At 34.1% G+C, this 27,401-nt stretch overlaps 1 protein-coding gene across 5 annotated transcripts; it reads left to right on the plus strand.

Moving 5' to 3' along the window:
• The first annotated feature begins 1,829 nt into the window (after window positions 1-1,829).
• On the plus strand, window positions 1,830-25,597 carry LOC127835392 (cilium assembly protein DZIP1L-like). 5 transcript variants are annotated; one of them, XM_052361803.1, is made up of 24 exons: window positions 1,830-1,944; window positions 2,808-3,032; window positions 3,196-3,267; window positions 3,587-3,652; window positions 4,167-4,304; window positions 6,458-6,645; window positions 7,220-7,340; window positions 7,816-8,028; window positions 8,339-8,425; window positions 9,279-9,383; window positions 10,171-10,188; window positions 10,849-10,896; window positions 11,433-11,587; window positions 11,912-12,050; window positions 13,061-13,138; window positions 13,948-14,056; window positions 14,677-14,818; window positions 15,139-15,480; window positions 15,759-15,867; window positions 16,219-16,302; window positions 17,021-17,195; window positions 17,649-17,667; window positions 18,690-18,713; window positions 19,867-19,972. In XM_052361803.1, exons 2-22 carry the CDS (start codon window positions 2,808-2,810, stop codon window positions 17,663-17,665), a joined length of 2,631 nt encoding a protein of 876 aa, XP_052217763.1. In that variant the 5' UTR covers window positions 1,830-1,944; the 3' UTR covers window positions 17,666-17,667; window positions 18,690-18,713; window positions 19,867-19,972. The 5 variants fall into 5 exon arrangements, with proteins under 5 accessions (XP_052217763.1, XP_052217762.1, XP_052217761.1 ...); XM_052361802.1 differs by lacking the exon at window positions 18,690-18,713 and having other exon boundaries at window positions 19,867-25,597; XM_052361801.1 differs by lacking the exon at window positions 17,649-17,667 and having other exon boundaries at window positions 19,867-25,597.
• The last annotated feature ends 1,804 nt before the right edge of the window (window positions 25,598-27,401 follow it).

Below are 27,401 nucleotides of genomic sequence, written 5' to 3' on the forward strand. Positions count from 1 at the left end.
TGTTTAGATTAACAATAGCATCCTTTACCATCCATATTGCAGTTTTTCTTGTAACTCCAGCATGGAAGATAACTAAAATAAGCATCGATGCATTTCTTTTTATCCATAATAGGTTTTATTACTTCTTGATATGCACATGACTATTGTAATCTATCGTTCTGAACCAATAAATATGTTTAAACTAAATCAGACATATGATGTTTGTATAAGAAATAAATATGATTGTCCGTTGTTGCTCGGTTGTCGAATATAACAGAACAGAACATAAAACATGTATTTGTATGTTCTCATGTTAAGAATAACAGGTTACTGCCCTATCGTTTTTTAATATTCGGCATTGTGTCAGGTAAAGCTTATAATAAAATAACGATAAGGCTTGCCTAGTCGTTTTGTTTATTCGTGTCAAACTAAATATTTTAAAAATACAACGCTTTAACTAATTGTGTTGCTTTTGTTTGTCTCAGTGTAGTAAAGGAACGTTTTATAGTTGACAATAATAAAGTATATCGGGTATCCCTGTATCATGCCAATATAAACGTACATGTATGACAAATTTATAAACATTATGAACATTTGTTTCAAGCGACTATTCGCACAATTTTTTTTACCATCATACAACAATTAAAGCGTAATAGAAACTTTTTCAAATAGAGAACAGCGATTGACATTATGGAAAACGCAATCTATTAAATTTTACACCTTTAAAGAAACATTTTTGCAGGTTTGCTACATTATCGAAGTATTTGTTTTATGTTTTCCTGCTCATTGTATTGGTGTTCTAAAGTTAAGCATGCAGCACCTCCGTATGAACGCATATTACATCTATTTGTATATTCAGAAAGATTCACGCGTATACATGCATTGTGCGTTTAATTAAATGTACGTTCTGTTTTACATTTAAATAAGCATGCAGTCTAATACAAGAGAATGTATGAGAGCGTGTGTTTTAAGATATTTGCACAAAAAAAACTTTCTTAAATATTAAATTATTTCAATTTATTTATATGATAATAATCTTTATCGCTTGATCATTTTCTTTTAGTTGCTATGTAAACAATATATTTTGAAAATGTTAAAAAGAGCAAAAAATATATGCCTTTATGCGTATCTCGTCCGATCTATCTACTCAAATTATATTCACACCCTAAGACACGTATAATTCTATAACGGATAACGACGCGTGTTCTTAATAGCTATCGTGGTCAAAGTGTGTACCGGACCACTTTTCACACATATTTAGCACCTCGATACACATTACCGTTATACACCTATCAGTCATGTCAGCCCCGGGGCATAAGGCATATTGTTGTCTTTATGGATTTTAATTTACGTAGGCGACAACTGGCATTATTGCCAAATCAACATGAATATATATGTACAATATTTCGAAATAACTGTTAAAATCGAAACGTGATGCCCGCCTCCCTATAGGTAACACTTTATATGTCAAATTAGCCATAAATAATAACAAAAGGTTACATAATGGCGTGTTTACAATACTCTTAATTAGAAATCAATAATCGTACTCTTAAATATCAGAGCCTAAGGGTCCCGGTGATTGATGTCGGTTCCTTTAATGTTGCAAGAAGACATAATTATATGCTAGTTATCTTGATTTTCTTAGATACATTTGTTAGTGTTTACACAATTCAATTTGCAATGATTTGATGATTTTAAGAATTCAATCACAAAGGGTCTGATATCTGTAGTCGCTGAGGTGAATATCGACGCAAGTTCGGCGTGTTTTATGGAAGAACAGCTAACGATGATTAAGCACTGGTTGAATAGTGCAGTGTTGTCTTTATGGAACAATATTTCACAAACCAGTCAGAAATTCCAATATGGACGTCGCAAGTTTAAACCTGAGGATGAAATGAAAACATTATCAAACTGCGGGTCATTGCTGACTGGAAGATAAATCATTGATGTGCAAATGAATAAAAGGTTGGTGATTTATTGATTGTCATCGTTGTCGCTGACAACAATATTGGAAATATTCTGCAATGGCGAATTTTAAGCGTGTTTCTATGGTCGCTTATTTAATCACTGATACATCAGGTAGCAGACAGGTGTGAATGGGTCAATAATGGACGCATAAGACACATTACTTGTCTAATCGATTGTTTGTTGATAACTGTAATACACAAGTAAAGCTTTATCCACTTAGATGTTTGTTTTACTATGATTCTGTCATTCTTGCAATGTTTTGCACATGTCTGAACTTGTTTTTCTCACATTAAAATTATAATTAGTTTGTTTGACAGCTCTTCTTTAAAAAGTCATTACTTAGTGATGGAGTACTTAAAGCATCAGTGAATTTGTGATTGGGAACATAAGAAGTCTGTCATGAACTTTTAGATAACTTTATTTCCTGAGTACTTTTGATATACAAATTGGGAATATCTTATCCAAGGTATATCTAGCGTTAACTTGTTCTAGTTAATCAGTATTCTTAATTAACTTTTTTCTGATCTTGTAATTTGCTATATAGCCATAATTAAATTCCTACCATATCATCCTTAATCTTTCTTTTAGAAAACATTGGAGAATAGGTATTTATTGTAGAGAAATACAATATTTGCACAGTATATGTGATGGTCACAGGGCTTTCCCTTGATTAAAAAGACAAGATTCAAAACTGTCCCTAGACTCATATTGCTATAATGTCATCAGAAATTTGTTAGATATTCATCCCATCATCATACCCACAATACCCACTACTCGCCTAGGTTCTTGTAGGTTTTCTAAGCCTTTTATGAACTTATCTGCATTCGATACTAATCATGTGTTTTAATTGTCTTATATAGATGGCAACAATGGTACAGGGAATGTTCACAGACAGCGCATATCCTGGGTCAAGTCACCAACCCCAACAAAATAGTCGGGGTTTTGCTTTTCGAAAGCGATATGAACGGATAGACTGGAGGAGAATAGCTTCCATTGACATTGAAAATGTCGCTAGAACGTTGGATTTTAATGCCCTTCAGGATAACATAATGAATATTACATTTTGTAATATTGAGGCTGAATTGGTAAGATTTCATCATTTACTGTTATATTTCTAATCTTGTTGTCAATTCTATAATTAAAAACATGGGCAATTATTTATTTACATAAAGTATATATCTTGTTAAACAATATTTATTTTAAGTAATTGAAAAGCGATTTTTTAATATGTTGATCTTTCTGTTTCAGGATGTCAGAATGGTGGATCCAAATTTCATTAAGATCTTCAAATTAGCACAACTTTCAATTGAATACTTGCTGGTCAGTGTCAACTAATATAAGACTTTTTATTAATAATGAGTAGATTTTTGTAAGCAGCATTATAACACACGACATTGAAGACATATAATTATTATAATGATTTTATATTGTTATTCATTATAAAGTGTATGCAATAGGAAAAAACAACAACTGTATTACTGTTTTACTTATTAAGTACTTTAAACAATACAATTCAATTTGAATTTGAATGTACATATTTTTGTATTGATTTACAACACCATGCTCATCTTTTTAGATAATAAAAACTGCCAAACACAAAATATTTTTGTTTATATGCTTATCATAAATATTCTTTCAGCATTCTCAAGAATTTTTAACTGCAAAAATGTCTACATTTGAAGGAAATATAAAAAAGACACATGAGGTAAGTGCTATAAAGCCACAATATTTGAACATTGTACACTTTTTTTCATATTCAATTTAAAAATCGAGAGGGCAAAGATTACTAGTTTTCAGTTTAAATAAAATCTGCAACAATGCACCAAAACTTGTATTGCAATACATCGCCAGACCACAAACAAGTATTGCAATTAATTGCGACACATTTCTAATTTTAAGTATTTTTGTCCAGAAATAAATCAAACACATTAGTACAGTAAGCGTTCAAGAGCTACAACTAAAAGAAATTCTAATTACAATAAAAATGTGCATGCTTTTAATGGTCATTTGTTTTGCAAGTAAAGCATGCAGTATATTAATATACCAGTATACAGCTGCAATACAAGTTAAAATTGATTGTTTTTTACATTATTACTTGATCTGAAGAAATATCTCTTCCCTTTAAAGATGACCACATGAGTTTGATGGCAATGCATACATTTTGTTAGTAAGCTCCTGTATGATGTAGTTTGGCTCATGATTTTGTACAATCTCATTAGGAGCATGAACAAACCAAAGCAACTCTTGAGAAGTTGAAGGAAGAATTGGCAGCAGTGAAGAAAGAAAGTCATAAAAGAAAGAAGTTACTTATAGCTCAACAACACCTCATTACAGCTGGAACAGATGCTCAAAACAAGGTTTGTCAACAAGAAATAGTTGAGACACGCTCTTGGAAAATTGGCTTATCAGGGACAACTTTTTGTTAATATGTATTTTAGTTTAATGGAGGTCTCTTCTTAGCCAAAATCCAGTTTATGCAGAATGTGTCATTCCTAACCTTTGTGGACTGTACAGGCTAATCTGGGGCATTGCTTAACCCTTTGCATGCTGGGAAATTTGACGTCTGCTAAAATGTCTTCTGCTGAATTTCTTAAATTAGCATTTTCTTCTATTTTTTTCAAAGAATACTATCAGAATAGCAAACAGTTTGGATCCTGATGAGACGCCACGTTCTGTGGCGTCTCATCTGGATCCAAACTGTTTGCAAAGGCCTTCAAAATTCGGTTCCCCACTGAAAGAGTTAATGCACATGCATAAAGCCTTGTTTTCCCAAGGCAAGGTTCATTTGTGTTTACAATTGCAAATCATCAAATTGTCCACATTACTATAGAGCGTTTTTATTTTACCAGGTAGAATGCTTTACTTACACTAAACTATATGATAAGTGTTTTAAATAACTAGCAATAATTACTATTCCAGTTTGTGTATTAGAGATACACAAAACAAATTGTGTAATTAACAGTGTGTGTTTTGTGGTTTAGATTATAATCTATAATACCTTATATACATACATGCACATGCTGGTGCAAGATTTGTGTATTGGCAATCTTGTCAATACAAACTGTTAATGACATAATTGACAGTTTAGTTATGGCATCACAAGAGGAGAATAATCTCAGTTTTCTGCACAATATGATGATTTGGCAAGGTTTAGATAACAGTTTTCTATTGATTCCCTATGCTTATCTGTAGGCAGGATTTATTTGATTGGACTTTTTATGTTGGTTACATCAGGGGTTTTTCTGCCTATTTTGGGAAAAGGAGTCTGACCAAATTGGGAATTTTTATCGACAAAATTGTCCATTTTGGGAATTTTCAAGTCGATGAAACCGTCAATTTGGGAATTTTATCATGCTTAAATAAGTTAGTGGTTTTACAAAAAAAAACACATTTTTATTTGTTATTTTGTCTTCAAAAACAAACACTGGTATCAGGTAAGTCACACAAGTCACAGCATGATTTTTCTTTGCTTTCTGTCTTTTGCATTTGATGAACTTGAACTTGGAGACTGAACAACAACTTTCTTACTAGGCTCCGAAGAAGAGTTATCGACTGAGTCGGACAATAGAACAGCCATGGGTATTTCACTTGCTTGCACTGCTTGTTCGGGGTTACTAGAGGGAGTAGAAGATTCAGCGATTTTCGCAAACATCGACGTTATCGTCGAACATCCTTTTGCATCTCTTTTTTTTTTTTTGCTGTAGTACTTATCGTTATGGGAAGCCATGTTTGAAAATAAGCGTCTACAGATTTGGACTAGAATGTGTATTGTGCGGCTCTATATACTTGTTATAATGCGGAACAGTTCAAACCTTTTCGCTGTCAATGTTGGCAGATGCATCCGGCAAATACACCTGCGAAAATCTGAGTCGCTAAAGGCTTAATTACGTCGCGGATGAAGGGAAGTCACTCTTTCGATATAAATTATGTTTACTTTTTACGATTTTGAAATTTTTTTTTTTTTGGAATTGGGAAATATGTAATCAAAATTCGATTGGGAACGGGTCCGTTTGCTTTGGGAATGCCTCTGTTGTCCGGAGGCGCAGACAGTGCAGAAAAACCCCTGTACATGTAGGTGATCAACTCATCTAATTGCAATTGTGGTTATGCAATAATGAAATAACTATTTTGTGAAGGATAATCATATTCAGTTTTATTAAATTAAAACAAATCAAGTATGATAGCTCCTTAAGTACACAAATATCATTTAAAATTGATTAAAACTTTTTTGGTTTAAAAGTCAATGTAACTGAAGACTCCCCAGTATTTCCTGGTCTCAGCTTTTTTTGTAATCACTTGTCCGTTTTGTCTATTTTCACAGGAAAATCACTAATTCAAAATCATGCCAATTTCATAAAGCCTATTGTATAAAAGTTTATTCCAGGGATGAATTTACATTTTCACCTTAAATAAAGTAGTTATTAACAGGAATGAATGCTAGAACATTTGGCCGTAGACGTATTCCATAAGTAAGAATACTTTTTACGATTACTCTTTTTCACACTTTCAGTGCCCTTTCTGCATCAAGAAGTTCATGAACCGCTCGTTCCTCGAGGCTCACATGCACCGTCGTCATGGCAGCTCCACCCCAAGCGTTCAGGCCACGCCCTCTCAGGACCAGAGCCCAGGTTCAAAGTCCGAACAGTCGCCAGAGATCCGGTTGAACACAGCTCTCGAGGACCAGCTTGAGGAAATAAGGTACCATTTAGTTTTAAGTGTAGATCAATGGCATTCAGTGTTTTTTTCATTCAAAATTGGGACCGGTAACCGCCCCCATTTCCAATGGAAAAAAGTATTTTTCCCAAATGGGAGCTAAACATTTCCAATGGAAAATTTCTAAAAAAAAATCTCAATATTTTTTTCATCTACCGTCCATACAAGTTCAACCCTAAATATAATACTGAAAACCCCTGTATTCTCAATTTTAAAGCATTTTTTTAGCAAAACAGCAACACTTATTTCCCAATTTTAGTGAAAACGCCGCACATTTTTCCAATCCAAAGGGACCCGGCCCCAATCCTAAAATGGTGAAAAAAAACACCAAGGCTTTCAGATAGGTACTTTGACATGTTTGTAGTCAATTAGAAAATCAAATTAAATTTAAGACCTTTCTTACCAGATTCAAATTTTAAAGGCTTCATTTGCAACCCTAAGATACTTATGAGCAGCAAACAGCATAAAACCTGAAAGACTGCGAGTTACATGCAGGCTGTTCTGGTTTTATTCTGGTTCCATAAAACCATTTTCAATTCACTCAATTTTCGTCTATTAGAGAGAGGCTGAGGGAGACAGAGGCCCAGTTGAACCACGAAAGGAAGGCCAGGAAGAAAATAGAGCTACAGCCGCGAATTGAGGAGAAAACAAACAATGCGCATCTCACCTCTGAACAGCAGGTAGTTTGAATTGAAGTAAAGAAGTAAAATGTTCAGTAGGACATGCACTTGTAGTAGTATTGATGTACGAGAATCATGTTCTAGTTACTCATTTTAGATGTGCTCTGATAAAACAGGCTTAATGCATGGGTAGAAAGTGATGTCCCAGATATTAATGCACAGGCTAATCTGGCATTACGCTTTACGCAAATGCATTTAGCCCTGTTTTCATAGAGTATGTAAAATTAGTGTTTTTTTTCCATTGAACTCTCTCTAATGCTGGTTTTGTTAGATTTATGTACCAGTATAAATGCACATAAGACAAACATGGTTTTAAAATTTGATTTAATTAGAAGTATACAAGTTGAATCAGAATGATAATCTCCTTTTGACAATTTTCTTTTTAAAAACTTAGTTTTCAGATGCATACTTCTCTGGGAATATAAGAATAATTTTTTATTTTTTTTACATAGTATTCAATTGCATCCTTTTTTAGATGGAATTACAGGAAGTTAAAGCAATGTTTATGAAGGAATTAAAGGAGGCGCATGAGAGGAATCAGCAAATGGAACGCAAACTTGCCGATCTAAAGGGCCGCAAAAAGGGCTCAAACCTGGGCGAAATGATGGATGATACAGACAATGAGCGAGAATTGCTACGACAGCAGAGAGAGGAAATGTCCATGTTGAAGGAGCAGATTCAGGGAGAAGTAAGTGAAATAAAGCCAAAGATGAATTTGACCCAAAGTATAAAAGGTTACATAGTGTACTGACACAATGGAGATGTTGGTGATTAAAACTTTGAAGTTATGAGGACTTTTGTATGTTAACTTATCATTTTTATATATCAAACCATAAAAATATTATATTGACACTGTTTATGTTTTTTAGTATTAGACTTTCTTTTAAAGTTTGGGAAAATTCTTGAAAAAATGTAAATGAGATTTTTCGTTCGAGATGAAAAACATTAAAAAATGGGATAACATTTTTGTCATGTGCATTTTTCTTGTGATTTTTTAGATGCAAGCCCAGCAGGCAGAGACTGAGCTTCATTGGCAGAACAGAGTGGAGCAGTTGCAGAGAGAACACCAGCAGTCCATCGGCAAGGTAACAGTTAACCCTTTACCCCTTATATACATATTTTCATGTAAATGCAGTCCCTAAGAAAGTTAAATTTAATTAAAGACCTTTCTTACTAGATTCAAATTGTTAAGGCTTCATTTCAAACCCTTAGATACTGATAAGTAGCAAACAGCATTAAACCTAAACAGACTGTGAGTTACTTGCCGGCTGTTCTGGTTTAATGCTGGTTGCAAAAGTCATTTTCACTCTTCTTCTTATGGTGGAAAGGATTAACAATTAGCACCATGTAAACTGTCCTTTTAGTTATAAAATAGTTATTAGTTGTTACACAATTTGAAATTTAATTTTAATATTATAAGAAAATACAAGCAATACGAGTTCAAAAACTCAAGACATCCAAAAATCTTATCCTTTTTATTTCCAATCAAATTTTTATTCTTCTAGTTGTACATAAACCATACTTATAACAACCAGTTCAGTATATCAGTATTTTTAAAATGTGTTCTCACAATTTTTATCCCCCGCCATAGGCGGAGGGATATTGTTTTGGCGTTGTCTGTCCGTCCCATCTTTCCGTCCTTCCGTCTGTTCGGAGCCATATCTTGGAAGTGCTTTGGCGGAATTCATTGAAACTTGGTATGAGTATGTATATGGACAAGAGGATAATGCAGGCCACATGGCATTGTACACCATCTGTTAATAACGGAGTTATGGCCCTTTGTATCTTGAAAAATTCTTTTTTGAGTGTCAAATTTAATACTTTTGTGTCCAGAAGCATATTGACGGGGGATATCAATTCATCAAATTTGCTTGTTTAATTTCTGTTTTCATTCTCTATGGTTTTCTTTATTTTCAAATATTTGCTTATGTTTTGTAGTTGACAAAGGCCCTGGAGGTACAGCGCCGTCAACTCGGCAGCAAGAATGGAGAGGCATCGCCTTTAGTGCAGAAACAACAGGAGCACATGGACGAGCTCATCAGGGTAAGTAACTCTTACAGCTACTAGGAAGAGTGTTCTGATTAGTCTGCAGGGGTAACTTTCCAAGTTTGAACTGTCCAATGAACAGTCATGCCTGTAGATAGATGGTCAGAGTTGTATAATCACAACTCCTGCATATTTTGGTCAGAATTTTATGATATGAGTTTTAGAGCAATGAAATCAAAGTTGAAGAGAATTTAGAATATAATCAAACTGACATCATGGAGCATTTTCGTGGATAAATCAATAATTTTTATTTAGAACTAATAGGGATTAGTTTTGATTTTATATTTTGCTGTTATTTTCCTCCAAGCCATCTCGACCATCACCCCCTTCCTCTAAATCATCATCTGAGACTAAATCCACCTCCTCAAAGGAAGAGTGCTCTTCAATTGAAGAGCAAGATAGGGTAGGCAACTCTTCACTGGGACGAAAATGGCTGGAATAAACCATGCATTAAAATGAGCATTGCACTTTCAGCTTGAAAAGATGTTAGCACACATGACATAGGCAAATCGGCACTTGCATAAATAATGCAAATAAATAAGTATTACAATTTAAATGGAGAATATGTTAACACACATAACATCAAACACCCCACAACACAATATGTACACACTTTCATGCGTGCTCTTTTGTCCATGCACTTCAGCTACCTGCAATTTCATCAATAGAGAAGGGTTTTTGAGGGTGAGGGTTGGTTGAGATTTTGATGTGTTCATTTTGGTGTATACCAAGTTTATCTACTTCATCATTGATTGTCATATTTGTTATTTGTTTTTTTCATCAGAAACGCAGAAGTGAACCGGTAATGCATTTCTATCAACCAATCAGTTTCTCAACCTCATATCAATTACATACATTTAACATGAATTTCTATTAAATATAAGTCATTATACTTCTCCTCCCCCTCCATTCCCGCCCCCCCCACCACGTTACCAGGTGTTAGTAAAAAATGATGACCATAATTATCAGCATCAGCATAATCAAATCCCATAGTTTGTTAGCATTTGCAGTAGCAACAACATCTTTGTGATCATCACTATTCTGTACCTACCATTTCTCAATCCTCCCATTCTAATGTTGTTCATTTATAACAAAAAAATCCACCCTTCGTCATAAAATAAGTTATTGTTTTTGAGATGGTTATTGTTTGTGCACACAAATACCACTAGCTATTTGTTTAAATGAGTTTCTCTATTGCATGCAGGTGCTTGGAACACTGAAGTTTTGGTGAATGTTTTTTTAACTGTTCAAACTCTGCTTTGGAGTTTTGATATTTTAATAGTCATTTAATAGAAAATATTTAAACACGTGTAGCCTAATATAACATGGCACAGGTGTGTTGAAAACTAAACCAATGTCTAAAAAAAATCATGTTTATATTAAATATTGTATACAAAAGCTGAGAATGCCACCATGTAATTTAAGTACACTCATTAAATGTTGGTATCCTTTGTGCTTTTAGCAAACCAAAGAACAGGATCAGTTGATTCAAGAAGAATTGCGAAGAACGGTAAGCCTGCAAGTTGTTTTTGTTGCTCAGAGACATAAACATTTTCATGCAATTATGTCTAGGAATTCCATTCCTAAATAATCGAGGGATGCATAGCAATGCAACACAAATACATCTTAACAAAAACCAGCTGAAAAAAGTGTTTCAGGAATAATGCTGTCAAAATATACACAAGATGCAATTAATTCAATGTTCCTATTGTTAATAGAGGCTAATAAAAGGCTATTGGAGTGAGTTGACAATTTGGGAATGTTTATAGTCTGGATAATAGGTGTTTTTTATTGCTAATTATGATTTAAGTGAGTGGTGTACAAGAATAAAAACTGCTTTTGGGAGCAATAAACTGTACATTACCGTACTTAAGCATGTATTACACACAGCTTTATACCCCAAAAATTACAATTCAAAAAGGTGTTGGTGTTATACATTGATACAATGCTATTCTTGCTGCATATTTGCAAAAACTTCATACAAAACTTTTTATGGTGCGTTTCTGATGACATTGTCGTGAAAATGTTATCATTTTTCATTCGAAGGAATTGGCGAAGCAGGAAGCGCAGACTCGCGTGTCTCGCATGGAGCCCAGCGAGGATGAAGATGACACTACGGAGATGGGAACCGCTACTCAACTGTCAGGGGATCTGACTGGGCGCTCTGCAGACATGACCGCTCAGTCAACCGGAACCATGGGGTGAGTTGAAGCAGTTGAAACTTTTTATCTGGCATCAAATGGCATTTTTATTTAAAAAAAATTATATCAAAATTTAGTTTGTTTCCTTATCCAGCTCTATAAGTTGAACCAAATGAAATATAATATTGAAAACACATTTTTTCTCAAATTAAAAGTATCTTTTAGAAAAAAAACTGCATTACAACTTTGCCAGTTTTAGTAAAACAACACAATTTTTCCCAGTAAAAAATGATGAAAAAAACACACACTGTTCTTTTAAATAGTCTATATGTCTATATGTGTGTATTTTAGCACAGTCTATATGTGTATATGTGTGTATTTTAGCACTACCGGCAGTGGTGAGATCACTCTGAGGACCACACAGTTCCTTGAGAAGCTTCGAGAGAATCCTCAACTGCGCTTCATGAGGGACGAGCTTGTATCCATGCTGCAAGATCAGCTCGAGAAGATTGGAATCGCTCCAGTATGTTGTCATTGTAGAGTCTATATGAATGACCATTTTTTTACCGTTGTGGAGAATGCACAACTTGCCTGCATTTTTTTTTTGGTGGGGGGGGGGGAGGGATATATATTTTTTTTATCAATTTGAGAAAACATTTATAAAAATATGCACTGAAGATGAAATCAGTTTTTTGGCAAAAGCAACATGATTGAAAAGATTTTTTGGACACCTTATTATGGCCTCTGGCCCAGATTACTGATTTTTTACCTCGGCTGTTTTCGGAGAAAACCTGAGGTATTGTCATAGCCAGCTCGCCGTCAGCCGTCCCTGTAGGCGTCGTGCTAAATCCTAACATTGGCTCTAAAATCAAAGTTCTTCCACCTACAACTTTTAAACTTCATATGTAGATGCACCTTGATGAGTTCTACACGCCACACCCATTTTTGGGTCACTAGGTCAAAGGTCAAGGTCACTGTGACCTCTAATATAAAACTTTAACATAGGCTCTAAAATAAAAGTGCTTTCACCTACAACTTTTAAACTTCATATGTAGATGCACCTTGATGAGTTCTACACGCCACACCCATTTTTGGGTCACTAGGTCAAAGGTCAAGGTCACTGTGACCTCTAATATAAAACTTTAACATAGGCTCTAAAATCAAAGTGCTTTCACCTACAACTTTGAAACTTCATATGTAGATGCACCTTGATGAGTTCTACACGACACACCCTATTTTGGGTCACTATGTCAATGGTCAAGGTCACCATGACCTTTAAAAAATAAATAAAAAAATCTGACAAGCTTTCGCAGTCAAGCGTTGGCACCCGTTATGTAGTGCTCTTGTTTAAAGTTTTATTACGCCTCCTCAGAGTGGGAGATGTTTAAAAACAACAACATGTACTGGAATGAATTTAGATGAATTTGGATCGTCTATTTAAAACTGTTAATGAAACACTTTCAAAGGGTTGTGCATTTATTACATTTAGCCCCTAATTCACATCATATATTTGTTTTTATTTGTTATTTTCAGGGCACAAAGTATCTCCCAGGTGACATGCTGGCCAATAAACTCGCTCATCTGCAAACTAGACGTCAGACTCTTGTGCAGGTAAATATCTGGCTTATTTCGCATTTTTCGACACATGTTCCTCTTAACATTTATTATAATTTATATTGAAATAAATGTATAATAAGTTGTTTACACATTTTATATAAATTAATAAATATTTGACAAAATCGTACATACTCTCTTTAACCAATTTTGATACTGATTCATGAGCCTGTCTGTGGGAAAACGGGGCTTAATTCATGTAGGTAAAGTATCCTTCCAGATTAGCCTGTGAAGTCCCCACAGGCTAAGCACGGAGCACACTTTCCTCTTGAATGGAATTTTTTTGTTTAAAGGAAGTATTTTTTTAACCAAAATACAGTCTAGGCGGACAGTGTTGTCCCTGATTAGCCTGCGCAGACTTGGACATGCATTAAGCCCTGTTTTTCCAGAGATGGGCTAACATGAATGATAAATTGTTTGCGCAATATACTTTATATCGCCCAATTGGTGCAAGAAGGTGCCATGTGCCTTTTAATTTTAATGTTACATGGTGCCTTTTTTCATCCAGGGGGCATTATACTGCTTATCTTCAGACAAAGATTTCGCAGTCATGTATTATAATGTACTGGCAATCAAGAATTAACCCTTGAACATTCAGATCAGCGCTTTGTAGTCCCTTAGAAATTCAAATGAAATTTTAGACCATTCTTATTAGATTCAAGTTTTCAAGGCTTCATTTCCAACCTTAAGCAAGTTACTCACAGGTTTTTTTTTTAATGTTCTTATGCAGGTTGCATATAGCCATTTTCACTTTGCTTCCGAATGGGAAAGGGTTAATATGGTTGGTAAACTTCTTGTCCTTGTAGAAACACGGGGCCCTGTTCAGTTCCCTGCGGGTCCAGTTTGACGCCTTCACCACGGCGCAGGCTAAGGAGCGTCTCAAGGCCCTGAAGAAGTCCCCACCCCTCGGGCCAAGTAAGTACATGATTTATTAATTCTATTAAATATGAAATCATTGCATGTTTTACAATTTTAATACAGGGGTATTATTAGAAAACATTGAATTGTAAGAATGGTTGCTATGGCATTGTGGGTATTGTGTCTGCCTATCAACTTGAGAGTCCCCAGCTATATCCCCATTGTTGGAGTAATCTGTTGATTTCCCCAAGGACACCAAGTACTGGTTCTACCCTGGAAACAGACTCAAGTACATTTCAATAAGCCAAGTTAGGCTTTAAATGCTTTCCAAATGTAATGAAAAGGTATAAACAATTTTTTTTCATAATTATGATTCTGATGAGAAACTAAATGGCAAAATTACAAGTTTCTGTAACTATAAATATTCTTAAGCTAAATCATCTTCAGCTATTTCTTGTACACTTATAATGTTATATTTCTTATTTTTTTTATTAATGGAAATAAAACCTGTATTAACAGATGTTTTTAATTGTCCTTAGTTTTAAGTTACAACTTAGTTTGAGATCAATGACAATCAAAGTCCTTCTGCCATTACCAGAGTTGTGTATGATAGTTTTACTAAAGGCAAACCACTCAATTCTTATTAATAATTCAGACTGTGTCCTGTTTTTTTACAGGCCGCAGACCAGCCAGTGGTGCCAATCAAGGCAGTAACCAGTCTATTCCCACCTCGGGTCTAGGCAGCTCTGGTTCCCCCGTGCGTGGACCCAGTCCCAAACCTAGGCCAGTTCCTGCCATGTCTACGCAGCCTGGAGCTAGGTATGTAGATAATTATCTGGTAACATTTAAAAGCAAAATAAAATATCAAGATGAGGTTTTATACTTATGTGTGCTTTTTACCTTGAAGTTTTTGTCAAATTATATAAAACCCTGACCCTCAGTTCGAAAGCTTATATGAGATTTGTAAAGAGACTTACTTTCTGAGCTCCAGTTAAAAGTGGACTTAGAAATGTATTTTTATGTGATATATGACACACATGATCTTAATAAGTATTATCATCCTCATCAGCAACTCCATCATTATCAACACTACCACCACCATTCCACCACTAATAACCATCTCAATCCTCTCACTTCAGAGCCCCTCAGCAGTCTCTGAAGAGTCCCCGCCAACGAGGCGCAATCAGCCCGCGCAGAACAGAGAGCCCTGTTCGTCAAACAGCATCGAGCGCAGAGTACACAAGCACCCAGTGGGACTCAGACGAAGAGACGGAAACTGAGTCCGAGGAAGAGCCTGCATTCGTCCGGGCTCCGAACGTAATAATGTCCGGTCCCGCCCCCTCCCGCCCAGGTTTCCCGACCCCCCAGTCGAGACCCCAGCAGCAGCCGTCCCCTGCACCTAGAACACCCACTAGAGCTGCCCCTGTGACGAAACCTGTAGTTGAAGATGACGATGATGATGATTGGATGGACTCTGAGAGGTATGCATTATTGGTTATTGATAAAACTTGTCTCTATTTTTAGCCCACCTAGCTGTCATATGCGCAATGTTCGATATTGAGACAGTCCTGAGGCATAAACTTTTTATTCAATATTGTACTATTGGGCAAATTTTAATGAAACTTCAGGTTCTACTTGAGAAATTTACTTTACAGCATCTTAGGCTGTCTTTAAAGTCAAACAAACTACATGGGTTTAAACTAAACTGAACAATTAGTATAAATTACAATTAACATGCTCCATATTGAAACAATTTCAGTGAAATGGAGGAACCAGCTCCAAGGACAGCCAACGTGGTCTCACGAACGCCGCAGCCCAAAGGTCAGATGGTGGCAGAACTGTCCAGATCCATCGAAATGCAGTTAGCAGTATGTTGTGTGTTGAATTGTTCTTAATGTGTTGTCCACCAAAAAAAATTGTAAGCAAAAATTGGATGATAGACAGAATCAAATTTTGTTGGATGCGTTTTTAACGGATTTGGCGATTCCCGTATACATTTCTTAACTGAGCGTTTGTTATTGGATTTGTAGCTTAATTACTGGGCTCAAGCTTTTGCAGTATATAAAGCACATCAGCAATCTTAATTTTCCAGTACATAAGTTTTTTGCCAACCAGTCTATGAACAAATGCTTTGTAACCTTTTAGAGAGCACCATGACACCTCAAAATTTCATATAAAATAGACTGGTTATTTATTGAATTAATCGTCACTATTTTTAGGGTCGAAAGGGAACATCGAAGCCAACCGGTGGTGTTGATACCATGGGTACATCGCCAGGTCAGAAAAAAGTGGGAGATATAATGGTATGTTGACAGTGGTTTTGGTTCCTGCTCAAAACTGGCTTATCTGAGTAATAATCAACTTTAAAAATCATTTGTAATTATTGTAATTTTATTTCTTGATATGTAGAGATATGATAAGAACTAAGATTTCACAACAGTTTTCCGCACACATTATTTCAATACATTGTAAAGTGTTGTTCCAGATGAGCTTGAACAGAGACAACACTGTCTATTTTTATGCCCCTGGTAGGGTGGCATATTGTAGTCGCAATGTCTGTCTGTCCGTCTGTCCGTCACACTTTGCGTTTAGGTTTCGTAAAATGCTCATAACTTCTATGTCGCTTCAGATAGCAATTTCATATTTGGCATGCATGTGTATATGGACAAGGCCTTTCCATACGCACACAAATTTTGACCCCTGTGACCTTGACCTTGAACTTAGGATCCACATTTAGGTTTCAAAATCTGTGTTTAGGTTTCGAAAAAAGCTCATAATTGCTATCAAGGGGGCATAAGTCATCCTATGGTGACAGCTCTTGTTATGGATTTTTTTGTTCTAAAGAGGTCTGTTCTAAATAAATAATCCATTCGTAGCAAAAAGTATGGTCCCTGATTAGCCTGTGTTGACTGCTCTTTTCGTTTATGCATTAAACCAATTTTCCTTGAGCAAAGCTTGTTTGTATTGAAAGGAATAAGATTTAAGATTTTCTTACATTTTCCATTGTTCCATATTTTCCAGGATTTCGACTCAGACAGTGACTGGGACGTGTCACCAGTTTCAGACGATGACGTCCCCGCCAAGCCCAAGCCCAAGGGTGGGGCTGGCAAGCCCCGGGGGGCTGGTCATGTTGACGCCTCTGTCTCATCTAGCGCTAACACCTATGGTACCAGTCTGTGGGGCTCCTCATCAAAAGGTGTGTAACATTGCTGAAAATTTCAATTTGTAAGATTGTTGAAAAGAAATAATCTTGACAATAGGGTATTGCCTTGAAAATAGTTCAAATTTACTCAAATTAAATGATAACAGTATCTAATACATAAGATCATATCATTATCTTCTATATAAGAACATAGTATGGTAATATTATTAAATAAACTCAGAGAATTACTAGTCGTTAGTGCAACACTGACTATATTGTTGTGGGGTCCATTGGGACAGAAGGGGATGTATTTACTTAATCAGGAAATTAGATGGAGTAAATAAATTTGATGTAAAGATTCTGACCAAATTCTGTAAAAAAACAACAACATAGTTTGAGATTAGCATGGTTGTTTTTAGCATATAATGAACAATATGAACCAATGATCACGTATCCACTGACCTATATTGTGACCTTTATTCTCTAAACTCTGACATTGTTCTATAGGCTCAGGCATGTCTTAGAGGTAATTGTGTCCACACTGCTATAGTTTTAATAGGCTAGATTTTTAATATATTGCGTGTGATTTTAGAATGACAGCGCACTGTTATTTTAATATCGTTATGGGATAATAACATTGAAGAATCCAATTTAAACTCGATTGTATCTGTTGGTCTTAAGATTGGAGTTAAAGTAACATTTAAGCTTATTTTTATGCCCTCGGATCGAATGATCGGGGGTTTTTATGCCCTCGGATCGAATGATCGGGGGTATATTGTTTTTGGCCTGTCTGTCATTGTATGTGTGTGTCCCAAAACTTTAACCAAAACTTTAACCTTCTTCATAACTTTTGCATTATTAGACGTAGCAACTTAATATTTGGCATGCATGTGTATCTCATGGAGCTGCACATTTTTAGTGGTGAAAAGTAAAGGTTAAGGTCATCCTTCAAGGTCAAAGGTCAAAAAATTAATTCAAAACTTTAACCAAAACTTTAACCTTCTTCATAATTTTTGCAATATTGAACGTAGCAACTTGATATTTGGCATGCATATGTATCTCATGGAGCTGCACATTTTGAGTGGTGAAAGCTTAAGGTCAAGGTCATCCTTCAAGGCCAAAGGTCAATTTTTTTAAAATTCAAAGCAGCGCATAAGGGGGCAATGTGTTTCTGACAAACACATCTCTTGCTTCAAACTTCTTTTTGAAAAATTTCAAGAAATAATCAAGTGAAAATATTACAGTTTACTGTCAGTATCCAAATGTTAGATTTTTACAAAATGTTATTGCAGACTAAAATCTTAACCATACACATTTAATTAATCATAGATGTGTTTTTTGAGTGATTGTATATCTTATGTAGTTTTAGAATTTAGCTTTTAAATTAGCTTTCAACTAGAAGTAGAATGGCACCATTCTGGGTAAAGTGTGTATTTATTATACTCAAGCAACAATTAATACTCTTACTGTATATTTGCTTATATTTGATAAGAAGTAACCTTGAAGTATCAGATATATTGTTATTTAGCCTATTCATTTTTTTTGCAGACTCATTGTCTGATTTATAATGTTGTAAGTATTCCTCAGTAGAAATTAGCCCCTAATTAACCCTTAAAGCGCTGGAGCTGAATTTTAAAGGCCTTTGCAAACAGTTTGGGTCCAGATGAGACGCCACAGAACGTGGCGTCTCATCTGGATCCAAACTGTTTGCTATTCTGATAGTATTCTTTGATAAAAATGAAGAAAATGCTTATTTTACAAATTCAGCAGACGACATTTTAGCAGACGACAAATTTCCCAGCATGCAAAGGGTTAATATGCATCTTGGGAGACAGTTCATCTCTTTATTGAATCCGTAGAAAGTTCAAGCTTATCTTGCACCCAAAAGGAATGTTTATACTATTTATACTATTAAAAAAACTTCATAATGCTTATAAAAAGGCTTGGTTATGTTGGGATTTTTGGGTCAATTTACATTAATATTGCACACAGCTGTATAATCATTCAATATCTGTTTGTAAATGATTCATTGTCATGACATGTAGAAAACCATAGTGTTAAACTTTTTTTTATTAACTGTAATCAGGCTTTTTGATTATCTGTCTGTGAATGGCATGGTTTCCATTAATATTTACATGGCATACACATGTCTTAGAAGTTTAACAAACAATTCTTGCCAATTCTACCATCTTGTCTTTTCTTTTCTTATTGCTATTAGCTGATCTAGATTGCTTGTGCAAAAATCTGCGCTTTGCATTTGGAATACTATTTTATACAGTAACACTAATTGCTTACAATCATACATTTTATCACTTCAGTTTAAAATAAACCAATAAATTGCGACATGAAAAGCAAAACATTTATAAAATTTCAACGAGGTATTCATGCATTATGTCAAAGTTTTGTCTAGTTAATAAAAAAAAATGATCAAAAAAGGATAAAAAGGATTAAACAACGATTTTACACTGAGTAGGAAAAGAAATTATTTGTATTTTTTAAAATAAAGCTTGTTGTTTGAACTGTGGAAAGCATGGCAAGCATGATAATTACATATCTATTGAGCTTTTATTACATGTATATATATAGTGTCCTCATGAATGAGATTTGCATGACGCAAATTCATGATTTGTACTCACTTTGTAAAAATATCAATTTTTAGATATAATTGAATGCTATCTACTTGTCTGGATTTGTTGTTAACATAATTTTCATCTGCTCTTTGCAGGTGCCCCAGTGCAAAGGTCTAACAGCAGAAGCAGTTTTGTGTCAGTATCAGATGTGAGTGATGATGAGGATTTGGACATGGAAAATATTTAGACCGTGCCACATGGGTTTATTTTTAGATTCAGCTTAGTCTACTTCAAAATCAATAAATCTTAAATCGACAGTGGCCAGAATGTTAGAAATGAGGAAAAAATATTACAAGATGGATGGCCTTAATTGGTGAATATTTAATATAGCATATCTTATTGATGTTTACATAATCTGATGTGTTTTACTTAGACTGGCTTGGGCCTATTTATACCTGCATATGTTTTATCTCAATACTATAACGATGTTTTTTAGTATCATGCCAGTGTCTTAGTTTCTCTACATGCCTATACCATACATATCTAATAACAGGCCTAAATTACCTGTGTGTATATTAATGTCATGAAATGTTAACCAGCCTATACACCCAATATTGGTTTATGGACATTTGCATATACACTCAATAATAGTTATTGGTTAATTACTTCTGATTTGGCGATATGTGCTGCCATTTTCTTAATGTGATAAAGTCAACTACTTACTTATGTATTTATAGATTTTTAAGTGCCCTTGGACTTGTTATTGATGGTTTGATATTATCTAAAGAATGCAGATGCCATGGTTAAATGTTACAATTATTGGGGATGACAAGATATAGAAATGCTTTATTAAGCATTGATTTTTGTTGGTATTTTATCATTGTTAGTGATATTGTTGATGTATGTGTTATTTTACTGTTGTTAGTTGTTTATCTACATTTTTCGTCTGTGAGGGTATGATGTATGTGCTACATATGTTATTTAATGTTGTGTTTTGTGGTTGTTGAAGATGTATATTTATATTATTTAATTACATATATATACACATTCTTATATGAATTCAAATGCACTTAAGTAATGTAGTTTCTCTCATTATATCAAAAATGATATAATAATACTTACTGAAATATGGTTAAAAGAAATTACCTTCTATATATTTCACTTATCTTTTTGCTGCTGTATTTGACTGAAATACTGTTTAAAACCTTTTTCTTTACTGAACATAATAAACAGATGCTGTTGTTTAAATCTCTATTTTGATGTAGAGAATAGTGACAGGCAGCATCTTAATTCTGTTACTGTGCTAATCAATATGTGATATAAATTTGTTGCAAGTTTATTATAAACTATTTATTTTTTCATAATTAAGTACATCTTATTTAAGCATCAATCATATAATTGTCATAAGTGCTGCTTGTGTTACATTTGCACAGGACGGGATGGTCTGCTGAAACCTTTCTAAGTACAATAAAAATTACATCTGAAGCGTTGTATAGGGAATATTTCAGGATCACTTATAATTTTTATATCTGAAAACTGTAGTAAAAAAAAGCTTTGCCTATCTAGCAATCAGGACAGGTCCCCAATTCTCAAATGTGAAAAACAGATTAAACTAAGCTTTATTATATTTTAAGTATTTGTTATAAAACAGTTAAATTATAACCTTGTACTTATGCTGTACATTAAAATGCCACATCTCACTTTTGGGAAGGTTATGTATTCATATGTATGACAAAATTAAGTTGAACTGATTCCTTGCTAAAATGATCACTTATGCTCTTAAGAAAATCTATTTCACTTTTATTTTTTAAATGACTGTCTGCTTGGTGAAGGAAGTGTTCTTATAATGTCTTGTGATTGTTGTTAATATAACGTATACAATCTGTTGAATAATTGAATCTCATATTATTAAATATATTAATTGGACCAAAGAATACCGGTATTTTTCCCCGTACTTTTCTTTAAAAATATATACATGTCTCAAGCAATTAAATCTCTGAATTTTATTTTATTTATTAGAAACTCTTGACTGATGTACTCATACAATTTCTACTTATTTGTTTCCTCGATTGATATTTGGTCATTATAAAGCAGATAGAATAGTTCATAAGAGAACCATACATCATTTTGCACATGCTTCTTAATTTTACAATTAATATATGAATATAATAAGTAAACATAGCATGCAATGTCATATTAATCTAACTTTTTACATGTATGCCCCCCTTCGAAGAAGAGGGGGTATATTGTTTTGCACATGTCGGTCCGTATGTCCGTCCGCCCACCAGATAGTTTCCGGATGATAACTCAATAACGCTTCGTGTAGGATCATGAAACTTCATAGGTACATTGAACATGACTCGCAGATGACCCCTATTTATTTTGAGGTCACTAGGTCAAAGGTCAAGGTCACGGTGACCCGAAATAGTAAAATGGTTTCCGGATGATAACTCAAGAACACTTATGCCTAGGATCATGAAACTTCATAGGTACATTGATCATGACTCGCAGATGACTCGTATTGATTTTCAAGTCACTAGGTCAAAGGTCAAGGTCACAGTGTCAAAAAACGTATTCACACAATGGCTGCCACTACAACTGACAGCCCATATGGGGGGCATGCATGTTTTACAAACAGCCCTTGTTTTAGTAAAACAACATGGCTCTTTAGTTTAAAACAATTTTTTGCCAAAGGATGCTGGAATTTTATACTAAAATATGCCAAAAGTGTTTTTTTAAATACTTCTTAATGCCAGTACCTTAACGTATCGGTGAAAATCATGCAACAAATGTTGTTTTTCCCAAAAATAAGCCCCTTACTCATTAATATTCTTTTGTAATGTATGCTCGGTGATATATGTCATCATTGATGTAAATATAAAGACCCATATGGAAAGATCTACGACCTTAATGGTTTCTAGGTGCTGGTAAAATGAAGCAGGGTGAAAAGGCGGAAACTTTTCTTGAAAATTTGCATAAACCAGGGTTTTATAAACTAGTTGTCATTTTTGATGTGTTATTTATTAGAATTTTTTAACAATTACAAAATTATGCAGATTCCTTTGAATTACTTTGATGATAAACCTTTATTGTCAAGGGTTCAGAAAAATTTGAGTTTACAACTTTAAAGATCTAGATCTTCGCCAAATCCCAGTTAAAAGAGCATTTTCCACGATTTGAAACATACTCAATGTCACATTTATGATTATGGAGGCATATACTCATATTTCTCATATCTTAATTCATGTATAAACCAGACTCGTTAATATACCGTCCTTGTAAAATATCAACCTATTTTTGTCATAATAATGTTATTTTTGTATGCATTATACTATGTAAGAAATTAACATATCATAATACTGAATATGCATTTGTACCGTCCAAAACGTTTATAGTAGAGTGTGTAACTTTGTGACAGGATATATATTGTTTCATTTTTTCATTTTTAATCATTGATTTTTTACTCAGCAAATGATATAATGCACCGATTTGAAATTGTTATATTGTTATATATAAGGCAGAGCAAAAGCAAATTGTCAGGTAAATTTCTGATTAAGAATCACTGATGTAAAGCAATTATGAACCGCTTCATTCGCAAGTAGGATTTACACCAAATGCTGCCACATTTGCACAGACTGGTTATTTGCTATGCTCAGGACTTCACAGGCTGATCTGGTAATTACTATAAGTATACATGTGTATTATGAATTAACCCTTTCAGTGCTGGAACCGAATTTTGAAGGCCTTTGCAAACAGTTTGGATCCAGATGAGACGCCACAGAACGTGGCGTCTCATCTGGATCCAAACTGTTTGCTATTCTGATTGTATTCTTTGAAAAAAATTAGAAGAAAATGCTAATTTTAGAAATTCAGCAGACGACATTTTAGCAGACGACAAATTTCCCAGCATGCAAAGGGTTAAGCCCAGCTTTATCAGAGCACGGTTCCAATGTATCTCAATTGTTGGTAAATATTGCAACGTGTGAATCTGAATAATTGATTATGAACATAAAGTTGTCTGCCTTGAAATGGTGCAAAATCACTCCTTTGCGTTTGTTTCTTGTGATATAAGTACATTGTTAACCCTTTGCATGCTGGGAAATTTGTCGTCTGCAAAAATGTCGTCTGCTGAATTTCTAAAATTAGCATTTTCTTTGATTTTTTTCAAATAATACTTTCAGAATAGCAAACAGTTTGGAATCCTGATGAGACACCACGTTCTGTGGCGTCTCATCTGGATCCAAACTGTTTGCAAAGGCCTTTAAACTTTGGTTCCAGCACTGAAAGGGCTAAATCATTGATACCGCACACTATAAGGAACATTAAAATGTGTTAACCCCGTCCTATTGACGTATTAGCTTTAAATAATGGTAATTGTATTAATGTCTAACATTGGGTCTAAACATGCCTCTCATGTGTTGATTTGTTAATTGTAACATTATTCCTGTAACCCTTATGATGTGTTGATATACATTTCTATATATCGTTTCAAACAAGCTTTACATGTACTATCTTTTATGGTAGAAATTATCTCATTACGGTACTTAAACTTTGTGATATTATCTTGTTTTACTGTACTTATTTTTATATACTTTAAGTGCTTTAATTTAAATTAAACTTAGAAAGTGTGATTATCTCTTCATTTATCTCATATGTTTCTTATTTAAAGGTTTGTGGTGCTGATAATGTCCGAGATACGATACTCTTATTCGAGGGTCTACCTATATATTTTGCAACTTGCCTCTTTTAAGTATGTAATGCGTGATATGGTAAATTTGTATGAAAGTGTGGGCTTTAATACTTATTGAATTGTGTATATGGATATGAATTCTTATTTAAAGGAAGGTTTTACTTGACATGTTTGTAAATAATCATATAATTGTTTACCTAGAAACAAATCTTTATCATTAGTTTTAGCTCAAAAATTCATTGAAAAAGTTTTAGCCATGCTACTCACCTGTTAATCGGCATTGATGTTGGCATTGTGCTTTGCATGCAACGTCCCTTTTGCATAAAACATTCATGTTAGGGTTGAGAAAATCCCGGTTATGGTTTTTGTGCACCAAGTACATACTGGAATCTCTGTGTCTACTAGAGATATTCAATTGAATGTTTATTTCTTATTCTAATCAAGTCACATAACTCAGGCCTGCTTTTAAGCTGGTTTGTGTGCTCTTTGATGATTTATCCTGGCACTACTTCATATGAGCACAGTCCACACAGGCTAATCTGGGACGACAATTTACGCACATGCATTTAACTCCCTTTTCGCAGAGCATGACTCATATATTTAATCTTAACTTCAACTGTGTTTCGTGGATCGCAAAGAAAGGTCACTTTCTGAACACATATGTTTTACTGTCAAAGAAGAAGAATAGTTGAGAAGATTGTATTGGGACAGGTTTTGTTTGTTTGAGAATTGTTCATTTATTTTGACAATTTGCAAACAGTAGACGCAAAATATATACATACTAGTAATATATATAGTTTTATAAGGGGAACTTAAAAGAAGTAGAATGTCTTCAGTAGTGTTTATTATTTTTTTATTCATCAAAACAACAAATGTGTCATTGTTTTTTTCATGGTCAAACTAATTCAAACGTTCAAAGAAAATGTGATAATATTAAATTAATTTATGATTTATAATGAATATTAATATTGTAAGTATTAAACTATTATTTAGAATGTAATAACTTGTTTTTTTTTCTATGAGCTTATTACAAGAAGTCCAGATTTTTTAAGTAAATTTGGATTGAACTTTTGGTCTCTGAAAAAGAATTTTATTATTAAATGAATGAAATGTATTATAGATATTAATTTCCCTTTAGTTGTTAATTTTCGTTTGTAATACATTGCATACAATAAATAAAATATACTTGATAATGATGGGAGAGTTTTATTTTATTTCTAACTGCTGTAGCAAAATACATACACTACAGCATTAGTGATTACAACTTTACTCCAAGGTGTGTAATAAAACATACATATATGAATACAATATGAAACAATGTGTGCGATATTACATACGTCATTGAATGCAACAGAACACCAATATGTGCAATTCAACATACGTCAATCGATACAAATGAACACAAATGTGTGCAATATACGATTCATCGACGAACACAGCAAACTATCAATATATGCAATAAAACATACATCAATGATTGCATTCATGATATGCAATATACCGTAAAGCAATGCATAAAACTGAAATAATGCGTATAAGTGACAAATAAAACATACATCAATGAATACAATATAACACCAGTGTAAGCTACATAATATACATACATGCATGCAATATAACACACATTTAGGCAATATAACATGCACACATGCATACAACATAACATCAATTTGAGCAAAATAGCATACATTATAAGATAAATTGGAGCAAAATAACATACAATATAACACCAGTGTAAGCTACATAATATACATACATGCATGCAATATAACACAGGCAATATAACATGCACACATGCATACAACATAACATCAATTTGAGCAACATAGCATACATTATAAGATAAATTGGAGCAAAATAACATACAATATAACATCAATTTGAGCAACATAACATACATACATGCATACAACACAACACCAATTTAACATGCGTCGACGATTACATCATGACAACAATGTATGCATTTTAACATGAATACATTATTATAACAGAACACTAATTCAATGTGTTTGATGTAACGTAAAGCAATACATACAACATGGCACCAATGTGTGTAATATAACATACCTCAACGAAAACAAAAGAACACCAATGATTGCAATATCACATGTATACATTAATAAATACAACAGAACACCAATGTGTGCATTACCGGTATACCGTAACGCAATGAAAACAACATGACAACAATGGATACAATACATCAATGCAGTCCTGTTAACTTCAACGGATTCGCCGTTGTTTCTACGGATTAATATGGCTAAACGACGCTCTACGGATTGACACAAAAAATTACGGATCAAAATGGTCAAATTTCATTTTTTAAAAGTATGCCGCTTCTTGTCGGTCATTGCGAGTAATTGATCAACCATACTATTATTGGCGCTTCTATATTACAGGGTGCAGAATCGACGGGGTTTTCAGGGGTTTACACACGGCTGGACAGAATGTAATCACACCGTTAAGAACTTTATTTTTGCAAATATCTCAAGTAATTGAAATACATTTGCAAAAATCTTAAGTGCATAAAAGACAGTTTTTCGTGCAGTTTTTGCCGATGCCTTAAGGTATAATAATAAATCCTTGAATACGTCTGAATTCGGTGACAAAATTTCACGTTCCGTGAATCATTACATTTTAGTACAAATCCAATTTTGAACAAGAACACAGACTTATAAAATAAAGTAATTCTGATGTATTTCACATTGCCATAAGCAGCATAAAAATCTGTCTTTTATGCACTAGTTGAAATTCTTAAGAATTTTTTTTAAGTTATTTGAAATAAAGCACCACCAACCGTTGTGTTTAAATCCATTAAAGTGAAAAGGCGGAACCCCACACAGTCACGTGATCCTGCACCCTGATTAAGAAACAATACAATTCAAGCCTGCCAGGAACAATGAAGCATATCAGTGACCCGGATGTTGGCAGTTGTTTTAACATGGCGAGTTCTTCCAAACGGCGAATTGGAACCTCCAGTTAGTGGAAAGCGAGAAT

The sequence above is a fragment of the Dreissena polymorpha genome, chromosome 6 (genome assembly GCF_020536995.1).
Source record: "Dreissena polymorpha isolate Duluth1 chromosome 6, UMN_Dpol_1.0, whole genome shotgun sequence".
Classification (NCBI taxonomy): domain Eukaryota; kingdom Metazoa; phylum Mollusca; class Bivalvia; order Myida; family Dreissenidae; genus Dreissena; species Dreissena polymorpha.